This window comes from Eschrichtius robustus, chromosome 16 (genome assembly GCF_028021215.1).
Source record: "Eschrichtius robustus isolate mEscRob2 chromosome 16, mEscRob2.pri, whole genome shotgun sequence".
NCBI classification, from domain to species: Eukaryota; Metazoa; Chordata; class Mammalia; order Artiodactyla; family Eschrichtiidae; genus Eschrichtius; species Eschrichtius robustus.
In genome coordinates, this window is record NC_090839.1 from 48,323,636 (window position 1) to 48,342,175 (window position 18,540).

At 47.0% G+C, this 18,540-nt stretch overlaps 1 protein-coding gene across 3 annotated transcripts in view; it reads left to right on the top strand.

The window, feature by feature from the left end:
• The window catches only part of RALGAPA2 (Ral GTPase activating protein catalytic subunit alpha 2), a 280,276-nt gene that overhangs the window by 202,436 nt on the left and 59,300 nt on the right, over window positions 1-18,540 (top strand). For all 3 annotated transcript variants that reach the window (XM_068565247.1, XM_068565249.1, XM_068565248.1), the window contains one exon: window positions 1,496-1,623. In XM_068565247.1, the coding sequence (XP_068421348.1) occupies window positions 1,496-1,623 (128 nt within the window). The remainder of the gene's footprint in view (window positions 1-1,495; window positions 1,624-18,540) is intronic.

Genomic DNA, 18,540 nt, shown 5'->3' on the forward strand with positions numbered 1-18,540 from the left:
AGCAATACCTTTAAAGTGCAGGTTTGGGACTTCCCTGGTGGTCCAGTGGTTAGGACTCCACGCTTTCACAGCCAAGGGCGTGGGTTCGATCCCTGGTCGGGGAACTAAGATCTCGCAAGCTGTCTGGTGCGACAAAAAAAAAAAAAAAAAATACAGGTTAGATCATATCCCTCACTTCCTAAACCCTCCAGAAGGCATTTGCCTCACTCAGAGCAGAAATCCAGATCTATAAAATTCCCCTCACAGCCCCTCTTATTACCTGTCTGACTTTATCTCCTTCCGTGCTTTCTCTCGCTCACTCGACTTCAGCACCGTGGCTTCCTTACTGTTGCTGAAACATACGGATTCTGCTCCCACCCAGGGCATCGTACTTGCTGTTGCCCTGCCTGGGATGCTCTCCCATCAGCCATCCTCGAAGCTTGAGGTCACCCCTCCCTCTGTCCAGTCCTCTGCTTGCAGCGCCCCCGGCTGTGCGACCTCTAACTGGAGGACCCCCTCCCCCCAGAAGGAGTCCTATTGCTCTTCCCTGCTTTCTTTTTCACCTTAGCACTTTACTACCTGACATATTACATATTTTATGTCTTTAAACTGTTTATTCTCTGAAACCTCCAATAAATTCTAAGCTCAATGAAATCAGGAATTTTTTTTGTTATTTGCTGCTGTGTCCCCAGTCAATAAAACAGTGTCTGTCACATAATAAATATTTTTGAATAAATGAATAAGTAAGTGATAGGAATAAATACAAGAGTTATAAGGAAGACCCAGTCCTTGACCACATGGAGCTGCCAATCTCCATAGTAGTGAATGGATTAGATGAAATTCTAATGAAAAAAACAAACAAACAAACAGTGAGAGAGAGAAAAAAGAAATCCAAAAAAGACAGGCACCAAACCCTTGTGGGTGGCCCAGGCATGAAGGAAAGCCAAGTCTCTATTAAAGAAGTAGAAGGAAATGTGGATGATGCAGTGTCTCGGAAGCAGAGGGAAAGAAGGTTCAAGAAGGAGAAGGACCTTGTGGGGACAGTTGTCATCTCCTTTAAGAGTTAACATGTATCGGGATTCATGCAAAAATGTTGCCAGTTCCAAAACTGGTTTCAGAAGGTTGCCAGGCTAGGGGTGTACAGTGAGGCCCGGCTGTGTACTGTGCATAATCCACACAGTGGAGATGCTTAGAAAGAACAGTGCCATCCCGTGAATGACAACGCGAGAAGGAAAAGAAGAACTTGGTGACAATCTGTCATGAGAAGTTTAGCCGAAGAGTTCGCAATAGAGGAGCGTCGTGGAACAATCCTGCTTGGCTTGATCCGAAAGCCCTAGAACTGGGTCCAGGTCTAGTATCCAGTCTGTGGGTGGCAGCCTGTGCAGTTGTGACAGGTCCGAGACATCAAGCAGCTGTTCTCATATCTTTGGTTTGACTTTTACTGGTTTTTTGTTTTTTTTTTTAATTAAGTGGTTTTTTTTTTTTTTTTTGGTTTTGTTTTGTCTTGAATCAACAGGTTCCGTTTTTTGGGCCCCTGTTTGATGGAGCAATCGTGAGTGGGCAGCTCCTGCCAAGCCTTATCTGTGCCACTTGCATCAACGCCAGCAGGGCCGTGAAGTGCCTCATCCCCCTCTACCAGAGCTTGTATCTTTTTGCACTAAGTGTGTAATGTATTAACCATCCCAGCATCCAGCTTCCAGGAACCTTCTCACGAGAGGTAAGTCTTAACAACTGGGTGGAAGAGGGAAGAGGGAATTTTTTTCAATCTGGGTTGAAAAACACTGTGATTTTCATACCATTCCTTAGTTTATATTAAATATAATAATTTTGTGCTACATCAAACTTAGAAGAGTTGAGTTTCATAATCAAGTCACATATGTTTATGCTAAGAAGTGGTGCCCATGACAAGATGCTCATTCCTCCTGGGGTATTTCTCCCCAAGTTCGGTCTCCTCCTCCTCCCTCCCTGTTTGCTGCAGTCTGTTGTGTGTAAGGTGGGGTGCTGAGAAAATGCAACGGGGTCACTCCAAGTGCCTACCAGAAATGACGCTAATAAATCAAAGAACGTAGCAAGTGCCACCAGAGAAGCACAAATGGTGTTCCAGGAGGTCAGGGGAGGGGGACATTGCGTCTGGTCGGGAGGACAGGGAAAGACACCCTCAACAAAGTTGTACTTGAACTCATCAGTGAGAATGGCTGGAAATCCTTTTGTCATTTTCCCAAATCATTAATATCTCCTTCTCTCATTTCTGGTCTTCTCTCTAAAAACAGAAGAAATTTCACTAGTGTAATTTTTTTTTCTCCAACATTAGTTGGCATGCTGTCATCTTTAAATTCAGGCATGACCCCGACCATAAGAAAAAGAAATTAAGGCAACTTCATAAAATCGCTGCAAAAAAAAAAAAAAAAAAATCGCTGCAAAAGGCATCTGACCTCCTAATAAAACTCAGGATCTCTGTTTCTAATTAGTATTGGTAATGATGATAAGCGTATTGTGTTTGACCTCTGTCTCTGTACTTCTCGCAACCTTACCATCAGTGACATGTTGCTGGAGAGTGGGGGTGAGGAGTGGGTGAGAAATATAACGTGTGAATAGATACAGTTCATGAAAAATACCTTTCATTAAAATCCTGGTCACTTCATTGACAGATATTCTGTCTTTAGGTCAAAAAAAAAATACATATGCCATGTGGCAACTCGGAATTATCATAGAAATTAGTAGTAGAAAAGAGCTATTAGGTCCCATCTGGTCCCTCCCCGGGGGCCTGGGCAGCATTATCCCCTCGGCCTGTTCCCTCCTGCTTTGTCCGGTGGTGGTGGTGTTTGGGAGAAGGCGTTCTGTGCAGTGATCTCCACGGCACTCTGGACTTAATCTTACGGCTGGTGTCGATTCAGCCTTGCGCGTGGCATTTTTATTTCACACACTCTTAGAGAGAGGTTCTTGGCAGAAATGAGAAAGACCTTTTTAGCAATTGGCTTGTCGGTTTGCATGATGAGCTGGACACTCATCAGTCAAGGACGTTGGACCAAGGCAAGAAAAAGCCATTTGCAAACAGGAAAATCCCGTCTTGTATAAGTCCATTGTGATTTTTGTCACGCCACCTTCTCCACTTATGGAACTGCTTGTTACAAGAGCCATGCTTTGCTGTGTTGTTGGACGCTGCTTTCTCAAGTCAGAATTAACGTGGCTTCAGAATAATCAGGTTTAAGGGAAAACGATATTTTTAAAAGTTCAAAGGATAGGATTCAACATCACTTTAAAAACTCTCCAAGCAACCACACTTGACTAAAGTGGGTGCCGGCTTAGGGCTACTGATGCCAACATGAGTTAGAAAATGCTTTATTCCAAAATCACTCATAAAATAGCCAGGTCAACATCTTGGAGGATGACTTAGCACAGAAATTAGGAAAAAGAAAGTAACAAAACTTACTATGTTGATCATTATAAAATGTTAAACATTTTTCTTTTGCGTTATGCCTTGAGAAGATGTCATTGGTACTAATAAATTATTTGAAACAAGAAATAAAATATTATAAATAATCTTTATAGAGATGTAATTAATGCGGAAAGCTTTGCAATCACTTAACTACTCTATTCTTTAATTTCTGCCTGCAAAAGAGCTAATATTCAGGCTAGAAACCAAAGGTATGAGAAGAAGAAAAGTTAGAAGTGGAAAAAATAAGAGAAAAGGAAGGTGGGAGTGTTTGTATTTTTGTTCTTTAAAAAATTACTAATTTAAAAAATTTTAAATATTTATAGATATCTGCCTAGGCTATTAATAATGAATTGCTCTTTTAACATTTTGTTAATACATCCTGGTCCTCACATGCTTTAGCAAAAGTCTAAGCTAGTTGGTGTCGCAGCTAATGTCTGGAATTCGCTGCTTCACTGAGATAAGCCCTAGATTTGAATCTTGAAAAACACTGAATAACCTAACACATCCTAACATGGGTGTCTTCTTGCACTGATTCATTTACCAAACAAATAGTCAGTGTGGACTCAGGATCTGCCCAGCCCAGTGCTGGGCTCGAGATCCACGGGGAGCAGGCAGGCATTGTCCTTGCCCCGCGCTACCTTGAGAAGACAGGCAAACTAATCAAGTTCCAGGGCAGCTGGGGAATGGGGCTGAGATGGCCAGGGAGAGAGCTGGTGGCCGAGCTGGGGGGATGCGAGAGGCTCTGTCCCCAGGGAGCAGGGGCGGGTCCCAGGCGGAGGGCACAAGAGTAAACACAGGGACTCAGAGTGTTCTCAAGTGTTCAGCTGTAGGAGTGAGCTTCCAGCAGAGATGGTCTTCTGAGCGGGACCAGGGGAGCTGAGGGGACCCTAACTTTCACCTCGTGGCCACCTTGAAAGTTCACATCCTAGGACAGCATCACAGTCGCCTGACGCCAGGGGAAGAGGTCAGGAGTGGGTGTAGGGTCCACTACCCCAAGCCCCTGCAAGCCCTCCCAAGGGCCGAGAAGATCAGTGATACCTGGGACACCCCTGAAACCATGGCTGGCTGTATAACCTCTGGGTCCCAGTGCAGAATGAAAATGTGGGGTCTTTTATTCAAAAAGCAGGGAAAGTGCCTTTAAAGATGCTAAAATATAAAGCTTCTTCCATTCTCCTGCAGTTTTTCTCTGACTTGTCATGGTGTTTTTTAATTTGCTATTTATTATCAGTTCAAGTAAAGAAATACAAAAAATTTAGATTATTAGCATTAATTTTATCATTCTTTATATTGTGCAGTGCCAGTTTAATATGCAAATATAAAAGCATTTAACTCATGTATGAAATCACCAAAATCACCCGTTCGTACTTCATAACTTGTACGTGGATATATTTTGTTTTGACTGGGACGGTGGAAACACGGCACAAAACTAACTTACCTGGTTTTATTTCACTCTCCCTACGCGCTAAAACTTACCCTAAGTTTACGGACGAGTCAGGAAGGACTGACCGGAAAGGGAACCACGGTGCCGTTTTCCCCTTTCCTTCTATGTCATCATTCTTAGAGTAAATTGTTGGCTAATACAGGGAAGTAACACAACTAAGGACACACAGGGTTCCTTGGCTGTTTACGTTTCTTAGGACACCGTAGCCGCCTTTCTGCGTTCACTGCGAGTTCTGGTTCAGATGGGGAGAGCATGGCCTCCCCAGGGAGCCAGCCCCCCACCCCAGCTAGTGACTGATACTCAACTGCCTTCAAATTGTGTCCACTGAGATTCAGTTCTGTATAATATTTAACTACTTCTATATCAATTTTGTTCAGTAATGTTCAAGAAAATACAATGTTTGTTATTAAGCTGAGGACTGGGGGCATTGTTGGAATGAATTTGCCTTTTGGAGATCTTTTCTCAAACAGTAACTCCAGCTTAAAGTCAATATCAGAGGAGTTCTTGTTTGGGGTACCCTCGGGTAAGTGATCACACAGTTGCAAGAGTGTGTTGAAGGCTCATAGGAGACTGAAAAATACCATTGTCTTATGTGATCCAAAAAGAAAGTGAAGGCGGTTAGGGATATTGGGAAAGCGCCCTCAGTGATGTCTCAGCCGGGCCCCTGTGCCTCCCAGGTCCCTGGTTACCTCCTCCTTGGGGGGTTCCTAGTCACCCCCTCTGTGGGCCAAGTCCAGTCCATCGAGTGGAGACTTCATCCTGCGGCCCCCGCCCTCCGGAGCGATGAGGGCCAGCTCATCTGCCATCAGCTTTTCCTGCCCCTCGTGGGCAATCAGAGGGCCCAGGCCTGTGTCTGGAGGGCTGTGCATTGGGAACTTGCCACACGTGGTGTTTACAGGTCCCAAGCCAACTCGAGATTACAAAATCAGACCACGGTCCGCTGAGAGAGGTTTCCAGAACCATCGGGCCAGGGCTCCGTGCTCCTGCTCGGAGAGCTTGTGTCACGAGAGGTTGCCACGGCCCGCGGTGTGCCCATTAGGAGGAGTTCTCCCGGAACCACACAGGTGGTGGCCTTTGAAAGTGCACGTCCCCTCCGGGGGCACAGTGGTCTCAATGATGTCCCCCCCCTCCTCCCTGGAACTGTCGTCATTGATGGGAGGACCCAGCTGCCTAGTTGGCCTCCGCTCTTTCACAAGTGAAAGTTAGTTTCATTTTCAATTAGCAGGTAGACTTGATGATTCCAGAGCGTCTCTCTTAGACTCATGACTTCTTCATATCTTTGCTCAGTCGTGTTCTGAATTTACACACTTTCAAAAATGGCCCCTCTTCCTAAAGCTGTAACCATCCTGTTCCTTCCCTCTCCCCTGGACTTTCGGTTCTTTCTCCTGGGAAGACCTTACGTTCCTCCATTTGTCTTCACACACTTAAGTGTAGGAGAAGGACTCAGACGGGACCACGCAGAGCGAGTTACGCATCTGTCAGCATTTACTGTGCTCTCCCACGTGTGAGACACTGTCCCAGCCGCCCGGAATAGGAATATGAACACGATATTCCAAGTGAGGAGACAGCATTTGCTCGGACCAAGCTCTGGGAGAACGCATCCTGTTTGAGAACCACGGATGCGTCCATACGGCAGAGTGTGGGATGGACGCGCACACACGTGTATACACACACATGTGTATACACATACGCATACACACATACATACCCGCACACAGACACATACACACATATACAAACACACGCATACACACACACACACACACACACACATGCATACATATACACACGTGCACATGCACACACACTCCTGGGAAAGATAGAGGTGATGAAGGCATTGCAGGGGCAGCGGAAGGGGTCCTGAGGGGAAGTGAGGGCCTGGTCTGTGGCCTCATCGGGGGAGGATGGGCGCCTCCACCAGGCAGGTGGACTGATTGGGGTGGGGTCTGCTAGATGTGCGGGTGTGGAGGGCAATGGGAAGAGGATTAAGGCCAGACTCCCTGGACCATCACCTTTGAAGAGTAGGCTTGGGAGGAGGGGGAGAGAGAGAGGTCGGTGGAGGAGAAGGAGAGAACAGTTTCCCAGAAAATCGAGGAGTAGGGAAGTGGAGGGTCACCTCGGCAGGGCAGTCAAGCAGGACGCATGTCCCTGAGGGGCTCAGCCATGGCTGGTACCAGAGTGCCCAGTCTTCCCCTGGAGAACTGGGTAAAACAGGACCCAGAGCAGAATCACTTCAGGAAAGAGGCAAACACATACCGGATAATAGCAGTACCTCCGAGAAAGAAAACGCTCGCGGGTGGGGTCAGAGTGCGGGGGACGGAGAATGCGCCGGGTGGGGCGCCGCAGTCCACGTGGGGGCGTGCGCTGTGCTTTTCTAACCCCCTTCCGAGCCGCCCGAAGGTAAACTAGAGCTGTGATAGGGACTTCGGCTACTCGATGTCGGCTCCAAGGTACATCCTAATAAAGGCAGCAAGCATCTGATAAATTCTTGGCTATCAGACCCTCTCTCAGAAGACAGAGGAAGCAAACGAGGGGAACTACTATCTTGGATCCATTGCTCAGCGACGTGAAAGGCTGACTTGAATGTTGCAGAGAGTAGCGGGTTTGTACAAGAATGGGCGCAAAGCGCAAGCAGACCTGTGCCCTGACACTCTGGAAGCACATTTCAAAAAGTAGAGATCAGATGAGGAAATGGCATGCCGTAAATCCCCTACATACGAACGAGTTCCGTTCCGAGAGCGCGTTTGTAAGTCCAGTTTGTTTGTAAGTCCAACAAAGTTAGCCTAGGTACCCAATTAACATAATCAGCTCTACAGTACTGTACTGTAATAGGTTTATGATACTTTTCACACAAATAATACATAAAAAACAAACAAAAAATAAAGAAAACGTTTTTAATCTTACAGTACAGTACCTTGAAAAGTACGGTAGTGCAGTGCAACAGCTGGCATACAGGGGCATGTTAGCATCTTTGAAAGTTCAAAACTTGAAGGTTCTCATGTAGGGGACTTACTGTATTCCCAAGGGTGGCTTGAGCCTGTAAAGGGGAATATATTTTGTTAGAAAATGAAAACTTTCTGTGAGAAAGAAAAGGGGGAGGCCCCAGGCGGGCAGCCAGTGGAGCCGCGTGCGGTCTGCGGAACATCGGGTTAAGAGGGTCGCTCCAAGCGGTGCTGCGTGAGGCCCTCACCGTGGACCCCATCCCGCTTGTCCTCCAGCTTCTTCCTCTGGGAGGTGGCAGAAAAGTGTCATGGTGTATCAATTAAAACTCAAAAGTACTGAGAACACAGTAATTAAAAAAAAAAAAAAAAGAATTGGCCCCTGCAAGTAACCATACCCCAGGTTGTAGAACAAATTTACAACAGCAATCTCAGAACCATAAGAACTGTTTCATCCGAAGTCATGTAAATTAAGGATGCACCCAGAACTGAAAACAGGAAAAGATTTTCCTTGTTTTCAAATAGAATTAAGGATGAATTTTGAAATGTTGCCTGGATCCCTTGTAAAATTGTTAGACTTGATAAATATTAAATAGCTTGTGAGCCTCAAGAAAAGAATGAGTTCACATAGAATAAAGTATCCCAAACATACTCATGGTGTTTGATAAGATCACTATTTTCAGAGGTTAGAGAAAGCTTATAAATATACATCTTAATTTTGGTAAAACACAAGATAAAGTATCATAATCAGCTGGCAGATGGGAGAGGGTTTGGGCCCCTGGGAGCTGGGTGACTTCACTGCAGCCAAACCTAAATGCATTCATTCACAGACACCGATCAACTGGGGCCCGTGCCTCTGGTCCCGTGTGGGCCAAGGCTTGGCTCAAACCCTCTGCCATCTAGCAACTTTCACAAAGGTCTAGAGCACCTGTTTATCAAAATAAATAACCATTTTTAAGGAGAGCTGAGAGGGCTAACTAACTTGACCCAAGGCAAAATCAGAAATGAGGATTATCTCAACAGACGAGACCTCCAGACCCAAACCAACCAGATGAGACCGAGGCCGTAGCCTGAAAAGCCGCACCTTGGGTTTAGCTGGGTCCCTACAAGCCGAGGGTGCTCAGCGTGGCAGCAGGCGGTGTCTGCGACAAACACCCGAGGATCGTGGGGGAGCCCAGATTTGGGATGAGGGACGTGACCAGGAGGAGCAAAGGCACGGTCCCTGTGCCCCTACAGCCTCGGGTCACATCGTAAACGGGGTGCCACTCCGGGACCACATCATAAGAGAGCCCCACCAACCTGCAGCAGGTACAGAGGGGCCTTACAGCTCAGGGAGCCCATAAAACCAGGAAGGAGTGGTCCCAGGAGCTTCGGGGGTTCAAAGAGGAGACAAGACTGCAGAATGGGGAGCAGTGAATAGACACAGCCGGGAATCAGGTTTTAGCTCAATGTCAAAGCAAACATGCAAAACCAGAGCCCACAAACGAGCTGCCTGCAGGCTGAATCTAGCCCCGAGATGGGCTTCCTTTGAGCTGTGCTGGCCTCCAGCATTGCTCATAAAAATTGAGTTTGTCAGCCACGTCGAAATCTAGATTTCTGATATTTCTTGAAGAGTCAGAACCTCTTGACCCCACTGGGCCTCCTTTGCTGTTGGCAACAAAGGCAGCAGTCAGCCTCCTGACCCACTGGCCACGTGTCCCCCCCTGTTCACCACAGCCCCCTGGACCACGGCTCCCCGGCGCTGGGGCCCGGAGCCCCAGCTGGTCCCCCTCGGAGGGAGAGGAGGTGGTTAGTGGGCCACGCCGGGGGAATAGTGCCCAGTCCTGGGTGAGAGCCCAGTAGGCGTCACCGCAGTTGTTACTGTCACACCGCCAGCCTGGCGCCCGTAAATATCAGAGTTACAGACCTCTGTTGTAAAATGTGGAAGCGCTTGTCTGTGGAGTTAGGTCTCGGAAGTACTTTTCAGCATCGCAGGTGCTCGGATGAATTCTGGAGACCGCTCCTCCCTCCCAACGTGTAGAAGGTGCCCCCTGGGTGGGGGCAGGGGGGAGGGGGCATGCTGCCTCCACCCCTGGGGCCCGGGAGCCAGGCCTGTGAGAAGCACGTGTTTGTGCAGGGGAACCTTCAAGAAGGGAGAGGGAGACGCCACTTTGCTTTTCCGTTTTTGCTGCAGATTTGTGACTTATCACTGTTAGGCAAAAAGCCATCCCTTCAGGAAAAGCCAGTGTAAATCTAACAATCCGTGCAGAAACCAGGCTGCCGCCTTGCTTCCCACTCAGATCCCATCCTTTGCAGGGGGTGCTCCTCCCCACTGCAGGGCCTTTGGGCATGGGACCGCCCCCCAGGATTCCCCTCCTGGCCACGCTGGTGGCCTCCGCCCCCAGCGGCTGCCCCAGGGTTTCTGCTGTGACCCAGATGCCTCCCCTCCCGCAGCCGTGCACGCCCTCCACACGCTCCCTGCCAGACCTGGCCGCCTCCTGCCTCTTCTCTCTCCTGATTGTACCAGAAGCTGCCCATCCTGTTGCTGTCCCTGCCACATATTCCTGCTAGGACATTATGCATATGTTTGTGTGTGAAGGGAGAGACAGAGAGAAAGAGATCGATTTGGTTTAAAAACAAAAACAAGGACTTCCCTGGTGGCGCAGTGGTTAAGAATCCGCCTGCCAATGCAGGGGACACGGGTTCGAGCCCTGGTCTGGGAAGATCCCACATGCCGTGGAGCAGCTAAGCCCGTGTGCCTAGAGCCTGCCAGCCACAACTGCTGAGCCCACGTGCCACAACTACTGAAGCCCGCGCGCCTAGAGCCTGTGCTCCGCAGCAAGAGAAGCCACCACGATGAGAAGCCTGCACACCGCGACAAAGAGTAGCCCCCGCTCACCACAACTAGAGAAAGTCTGTGCATGGCAACGAAGACCCAACGTAGCCAAAATAATAATAATTAATAATTAATTAATTAATTTAAAAAAAATTTTGGAAAGCAGAAGGCAAAAACAACTCATATTTTGTAAAATTGCAATTTTTTCAAAATTGAAAACCTTTATTATCCAAGAAATATAGCTCTACAGAGTATGTATCTCTTTATGTATAGATAGATACATTTTTAAGTCCTTTCTGCGCATTTTTGAGTGTTTAGTTTACAGCCGGATCCCCAACACTTGGAACAGCATGCCTGGCACAGAGTAGGTGCTCAATGCACAGTTCCTGAGTGAATCTCGTTGGCAAAAACACATAGATGGTAGTAGTCAAGAGAAAAACATGTTAGCATTTTTACTGAAAAATTGGATTTTGTGTGTATTTTTCTTTATGTTGAACGATAGAGTATTTGGGGCATCTTGCTTTTCTTTTGCGTTCTAAATAATAATGCTTCCATCACCACCCCAAGATGTTATTGAAGGACATTTAGGTGGAAATCCCGACAATTAGAATGACGACTTTATATTTGATTTTTAAATTAATAGAATTTTATTGAGAGCCATGAAATGTAAGTGACAGCTATTCAGTAATCCCACATTCTTAGAGCTGTAAGTTTAGTTAGTTAGAGGGAGAGATGGATTCAAACAGTGTTAAGGTCACAGAACAGCAGCTGGGAAGGAAGTAAGAAAGAAAGGAGGAAAGGCACAGTCAGGAAAGCCCGGGTCTGCGGGGAGGGGAGTGGCCCTTCAGTCTGGAGACCTTAAATAACGCAGGCCTCAGAGTCTGTTTCTAAATCCTAAGGACAGGGATGTAGTCGCAGGGCTGTTGTGAGCCCCGGGGAAGCCCTCGCAGTCCAGCCTTAGCCACTGGCCAGGCCGCGTGGGCAAGGCTGTCAGCTGAAGTCACTTGTTGGGGAGTCTGCAAACTCTGGTTACAGCTGCGTGTGTCAGTAGCTTTAAGGGAAGTGTAATCAGCCAGAGAGATTAATTTGCATCTCAATTAGAAAAGAATCGGGAGGAAGCACTAGGGTCTGGTGCTGGAAGGTTGTGGAAGAAATCTCACCAAGCACAAAAGCCTGGCCGCCCGTCCTCCAGCTGAGTGGAGGACAATATTGAGTTGCGTTTCCATAGGGACCAGAAGCCTGCTGGGCCCCGCAAGAACCTCGGTTTGCACCGTAATCATTTGGTCATGATGACACAAATTCCGCTGTTGTTCCCAAATACATTTTGCTATTAGAAAGATGTTAGAAAAGTGGAAATGGTCATCCTGGCAAAAGCAGGCAAGAGGGTATTTGCTGACCCCTACCCACCTTTTTTCATAGTGCCGCTAGGATTTCTGGGCATTTCACATTTATTAATGTCTGAATATCCAAAGAGCGAAAAGTCATTCCATAGATGACGAGGTTTCCTTAGCATCCGGATGGTTATTTTGGGACTGGCACAGCTTCGAAGGGAGCCATTATTCCTGATTCTGCCACACTCTTCAGCAGTAGGCAAACGAGTATGAATTTTAAAATGCAGGTGAGGAAGAAATATGGACTCTTCTTGCCATGGAGCATGGAGAAAATTCTGGCCATTACAGGTCTTTTTATAATCCTAGCGAAACAACAAGAGGGATCCCTAGCCTTAACTGTAAAGAGCACAAAGTGGTATTAATTTAAAATTTTTCCTTCATGGATTATCTAGTGGTCATTTTCACAGCCTTTGATATCTATACCTTTCAGAGAAAGTCTCCTGGGTCTCAGAATTCTGTGCTTGAGCTTGGTGAGAGCTGAGCCCGCCTGAGCCACCTAACACGTCAAGTCCCTCTGCCAGAACCAGGGGGTTCACCCTTGGCGTTTTTGGAGGAAGATGTTTTTTTTTTTAATTAAAAAAAAATTTTTGGCCTCACCATGCAGCATGTGGGATCTTAGTACCCCGACCAGGGATCGAACCCATACGCCTTGCACTGGAAGTGCAGAGTCTTAACCACTGGACTGCCAGGGAAGTCCCTGGAGGAAGACTTTTATTTCTAGTCAATTTTGTTCTCTCTCAAATAGTTAATTCATTGGTTTCAGCTTCAAAGTGAGAAAACAACAGAAGGAGAAAAAACTGAATCCTACATTATAAACTGTTGCATACAAACTGAACTTTTTAAAAAAAATCAGGGTTTTAATTTCATCCTCCCATCTTGGAGAGGGGAAGACAGGAGCTTCCTAAGGACAGTCTCTTCCAGTGCCCACAGACTGAAATAATACATCACAGTGAGACATCAGAACCTCTTAATCCAACATTAATCAGATTTCAGTTTACTAATTATCGGTCCCATTTTAAAAGGCACATCATGCCATCAGCAGCATCCCAGAACGTTAAGTTGACTCTGCAGTTGTAAGCAATATATTTGAAAGTGAGACTTTCTGTTATTTACATCTCCAAAAAGGATAACACATGTCTTGTTATAATAAGAGATTGTGCAAAGCCGAAGAAGGACAGAGCAGCGAGTCCAAATGGTGACCCCTTCTGGGCCCGTCTGCCTTAGTGTCTGCAGCGAGGTCCCAGCAGGTTTCAGCGCTGGAGTAATTTGCAACACACTCCAGTAAATTTTTTAATCAAAGCGGGATAGTCCTTTGGTAATCTGTGGGTGAGAACAACCCAAATGCCATCATGTTAGACTTGAAACGGTGTCCTTTCTAGTTCACTCTGTGGAATGAGTACTTCGTTTTGTTTTGTTTTTTAAAATAAATAAATAAATTTATGTATTTATTTATTTAATTATGTCTGCATTGGGTCCTCGTTGCTGCGCACGGGCTTCCTCTGGTTGCCGTGAACAGGGGCTGCTCTTCATTGCAGTGTGCAGGCTTCTCGCTGTGGTGGCTTCTCTTGTTACGGAGCACGGGCTCTAGGCACGCGGGCTTCAGTAGTTGTGGCACACGGGCTTCAGTAGTTGTGGCCTGTGGGCTCAGTAGTTGTGGCTCGCAGGCTCTAGAGCGCAGGCTCAGTAGTTGTGGCACACGGACTTAGTTGCTCTGCGGCATGTGGGATCTCCCCAGACCAGGGATCGAACCCGTGTCCCCTGCATTGGTGGGCAGATTCTTAACCTCTACGCCACCAGGGAAGTCCCTAAAATGAGTACTTTGAATGCTGTGCTTCGAATGTTTCTGGGGTCCTGTGCTTTGAAAGCATTTTGACTTTATTCCCTGAGGCTTGACAGAGACCCTTGGGGCCAGCGGGGGGGGGGAGGTAGAAGCTCTAAGGATCAGCGCCAGTGCCTGCACCACTCCCTCCTCCACCGTCATCACGATGGACTCTGGGTTGTATTTTGTACGTGCCTTTAACTTGAGAAATACACAGCTGCCTCAGTTCAAAATGCCACAATATTTTAACCTGACACCTCCTTGGACATTGCTCGTTATTACTTACAGACACACGTCTCGTATCACAGATGTCCAAATGATCTTCTCATCATTTTCATCAGAATCACAAAAATGAAACTATATAGTATTTAGTGGTTTATGATATTTCTCTTTCTTCAGCTTATTTCTTCTAATGCTTCATTCCAGTCTCTGAGCTTCCTAATTCAGTCCTAGGATGTAAAAGAGCACCAAACGTGTCCCTCTGCCGTGTCCACCCGTTTAAACTCTCCAGTGCAAAGCTTTCGTCCTTAATCCATCCGTGATCAGTGTAGGGGCTGCCTCCTAAAAAACGGGGTCTGCTAGTCATCTTAAGCCAGCCCTTAAGATGCCAAGTCCCTTTGGTTCTGCCTTCATTTGCCTATGAAGTGGGATGTGAGTCTATGGGCACATCCTGGCTTGGAGGCAGCTGTGAGCCTGGAAGTGCAGGCTCATACCTCCACAAAGGGAAGCAGGCATGAGCGCTGATGGGATTCTGAATTTATAAGCGGAGTTCCAGAACTCCCCCAGGGCCTACTTTTCAAAGGCAAATTAGGATGTTTGCAACTTGATCCCTGGGCAACTTTTGACAGTTGTTCTAAGAATAATAAAACAGATGGACAGAATAGATTTTGGGGTCTCCATCCAAACTGCCATCCTCAGTGGAATTTAAAGAAGGCAAAGACTCGATGGGAGCCTCTGCCACTCACCATTGTGTTCTGCCTTCGACACCCGAGAACCAGAACTTTCTCCCAGAAGATGAAAATCATCATCATGCTGTTCCTCCTGAGGAGAGTTCAGCTTGGCTGGGAGAAAATAAGTAGGATGTGTGTTACTTCACATTTTTAAAATGATATGAACTGAACTGAGATAAATTGAATTCATACTCCCAAGAAATCAATATGAGGTTTTAATATGAAGAAGAAATGGAAATTCGTTTTAAGTGTAAGGAATATTTTCAGAGGATTTTTGACCCCTTTAAGTAAAGGAGAGCCTCTTTCGAATGTCTTGGAAATACTGTCTACTCATTAATTTGGGAAAATAGAATTTACGCCTCTCTGATAGGATAAACATTCTCTGCATATAACCACATATGTGCACATCAGAAGTCTACATCAGAAAACAGCATTTAAATTATCTCAGTGAAGAAAACAGATTATTTCTGTGTTTTTGTGCTATAATTTTGTCCCCCAAATGCCTATATATTTGTGCATAAACACCGCACATAAACTACTCTACCTTTTGTGGAATTTCAGACTACTCTAAGTGTTGGTTTTAGATCAGGATGGGATGTGCTTTCCTTTTAATTTATTGGCTTACTCTGAGATAAACGTCCATCCTCTTCAATCACTCCTTTTCCTGGATTCATTTGCCCCAATTATTGCACTTTTGGTCGTCAAGAGTACACAGGGTGGCAGATCAGCTGTGCTTTGGGGGTCCCCAAGCTGCTTGAGCGACCGACCGTGAGGTACACGTACTGGGGTCCCCCAATTTCCTCAGTGGGGTTGTCATTAGACCAGTTGTTTAACCAAAGTTCCACTGATGACAACTCAGTAGGAGAGTAAACTTTTTTTTTTTTTTTTTGAGAAGACACATTTAAAACCTGTTGCTAGCTCTCATGTTGGACAGTATCCCTGAGCATCACAGTGGACCCTCCCGGTCAAGTCTCGATTCTGACTAAGAAGCTTTCGGGGACATTCTCTTCCCTCCTCAGCAGCGATATTCCTACCAGGGCCAGGTGCATTGTCAGGTGCGTCTTTTTGATGTAGTGCTCAAACTAGCAGGTGATGCCTGGGGGCTGGCCTCACACAGACCTTGGGTTTCAGTTTCAGTGGAAAGTTCTTTGGCTTTTAACAAGTATCTTTACCTCGATCAGTTTCCTTATCTGTAAAATGAGGATGGTAATTCCTCACAGACAGATTATCGTAAGGATGTATGGAGTGAAGTATATAAAAAATGAATCAATCCACAAAACATAACCCCAATCCGGCTGCTTCACCCCACCCCGGGTTGGGCGTCCTCGTCACTCATCTCTCCCTGGGCTAGTGCCACAGCCAGTCCCTGTCTCCCTGGAAAACTCACCAGCAGCCAGAGTTTTCCTCTAAAATAGAAATGAGAGCATGTCACAGTTCAGAAGCCTCCAATTACTTCCCCCTTTTCCCTGAGGTAACAGCTAAGGCTGTAGTGCCAAGCACAGCCTCCTGACTGTGTCTGGCTTCTGCCCCGCGTCCGCCCCAGTCTGCACTCAGCCAGCCTGCTAAAATGTGGGTCAGACCACGTGGCGGCCCTGCCCACCCTCTCCAGGGGCTCCGCCTCACTCAGAGTCAAGGCCGGAGTCCTCCCGCGAGGCCTGAGTGCCCAGTGCCCTCGGCCGAGAACGCTGGTCTCCAGATGTCCACTGGCTCAGCCTCCCCCCCCCCCCCCCCCCCCGCGCCAGGACCTCCTACGCCTGTGCACACACCTCCACCTTCTCCCATGCTCACCTGCACCCTATTTACTATGTAAATTTACTAATTCACTTTACTCACGTCCCGCCCCCGCACATGAGGGCACGGGTTTTGTCTGTTGTGTTCCCTGAAGCTTCCGAGGGTTGAAATATCCAACCTCAGGGACCTCGAGGGCACCAGTGGGGCGCAGGCCAGGAGGCCGCCCATGCAGGCACTCTCCAGGTGAATACCAGCCCTGGGTGTGGCCTCCCCACCTGTCACAGCATTCACATTTTGTTCCGTAAATATTTGTTGAATGAATAAATTCAGCCCCTTGTCATCACAGAAAAGGTTGCCAAATTTAGAACATTTGTCTTTCCATCAAAAAGAAAGATGAGTAATTCATCTTTGTGTTCAAGAGCTTTTATACGAACTTTCCTGGGAGATAAAGATCAAACCATCACATGGTATGAAAGATTTGCATCTCCTGCCCTGCCTCCATACACTAGATGGGAGGGGTGATACTCTGTAAGAATAAAATTCAAAACTTCGGTCCCGTGGTTAGGACTCCGCAATTCCACTGCAGCAGGCGTGGGTTTGACCCCTGGTCAGGAAACTAAGATCCCGCATGCCGGACAGTATGGCCAAAAAAAAAAAAAAAAAAAAAAATTTCAAAACTTCAGCATGGAGGGTCGTGTGAACCTCGATGCAGCCCCGTGTGGTGAATGAGGGAGCTGGGCTCAGCCCCACCCAGCTCACCCTCAGGACCGGTCCCGACCCGGCCAACTGCAGATGACAGGGCAGGAAGAGTGCCTCACTCAGGCCGTGTGTTAAATCTCAGTGAAGCTGAATTTCCTTCTCAATTTTAGATCAAAAGATTTTAATTTTAGCAGAATTTTAGAGTTTTAATACAAGTCCTAGCCTGTCCTCTCACTTTGGAGGCCTGCAGGATAAAGTCAGGTCATCTGCAGAGGCTTGAAAGGGTGGTAGTGGAGGGGGGAACTTGCGCGTCCTCCGGCCTGGCTGGGCTCAGCTGGGTGGTTCGCACACGGGTCTGGTGCCCGCGCTGGCACAACTGGACCAGCCGCAGGCTGGCCAGGCGTCCTCGCTCTCTGGCAACCTCCCCACTTGGCAAGCTGGGATCGCCTCACAGCAAAGTGACCTCCCAGCAGCCAGACTGAACATGTGGCTGCCCAGAGCTCCCAGAGACCCAGGCAGGGGAAGGCACGAGGTTTTTCCCCATCTAACTTCGGAAGTCCCAGAGCTGTTGGCCAAGGCAGGTCCCCAAGCCAGCCCAGACTCAAGGGAGGAGGGTCAACCTGCCGAGGGCAGCAGTAGCCTGCCATGCAGGGAGGGGGGCGGCCGGCAGACACCCCAGCCTGGCTTCCACAGAAAGTGTGGTCTGACCACCTGGGCCAGGACACATCCTGATGCACCTGCCCCACACGTTGGACAAAGACCACATCTTCCTAGTCTTTTAATCTCCAGCATCCGACCTGATAAGAACTCAGGAGGTGTTAGATCAATTAAAATCTGAAATGCAAACACTTTAAGGGATTTCTAACAGGGGAAAGTGAACTCTAGTACCATCTATTTCATGACACTAGATGTCTTTATGCTGACAAGGAGGAAATGACTTATAATGGATCCCGAAGAGAGATAAATGATTATAAATGACTTCTTGATCCAAAGAATTTAATCATAAAAGCAATAAAACTGATTTCACTCTGCTTTCCTGTCCAATGAAACACACATTTAAAGGGTGCATTTTGTTCTTAGCTTAATTTCTTTGGGTTCCTTATTTTCATTTTAATCTGCTCTCATTAATCCTTTATTTAATTTTATATTGCCTCCAAGAATCACGAATTGTGAAGTACTTCATAATTTTACTTGACTTTTTTAGATGATTTTATGTGTTTATGCCTGTGGACGTTTGTCTTCACAAAAATATTTTGAAAGCCGTTTATATCATTGAGATGCCCTTAAGGAGAATGTCAGTTTGGGCCAATTTTTAAATGTTCTGCTCTAAGTGGGGGGAG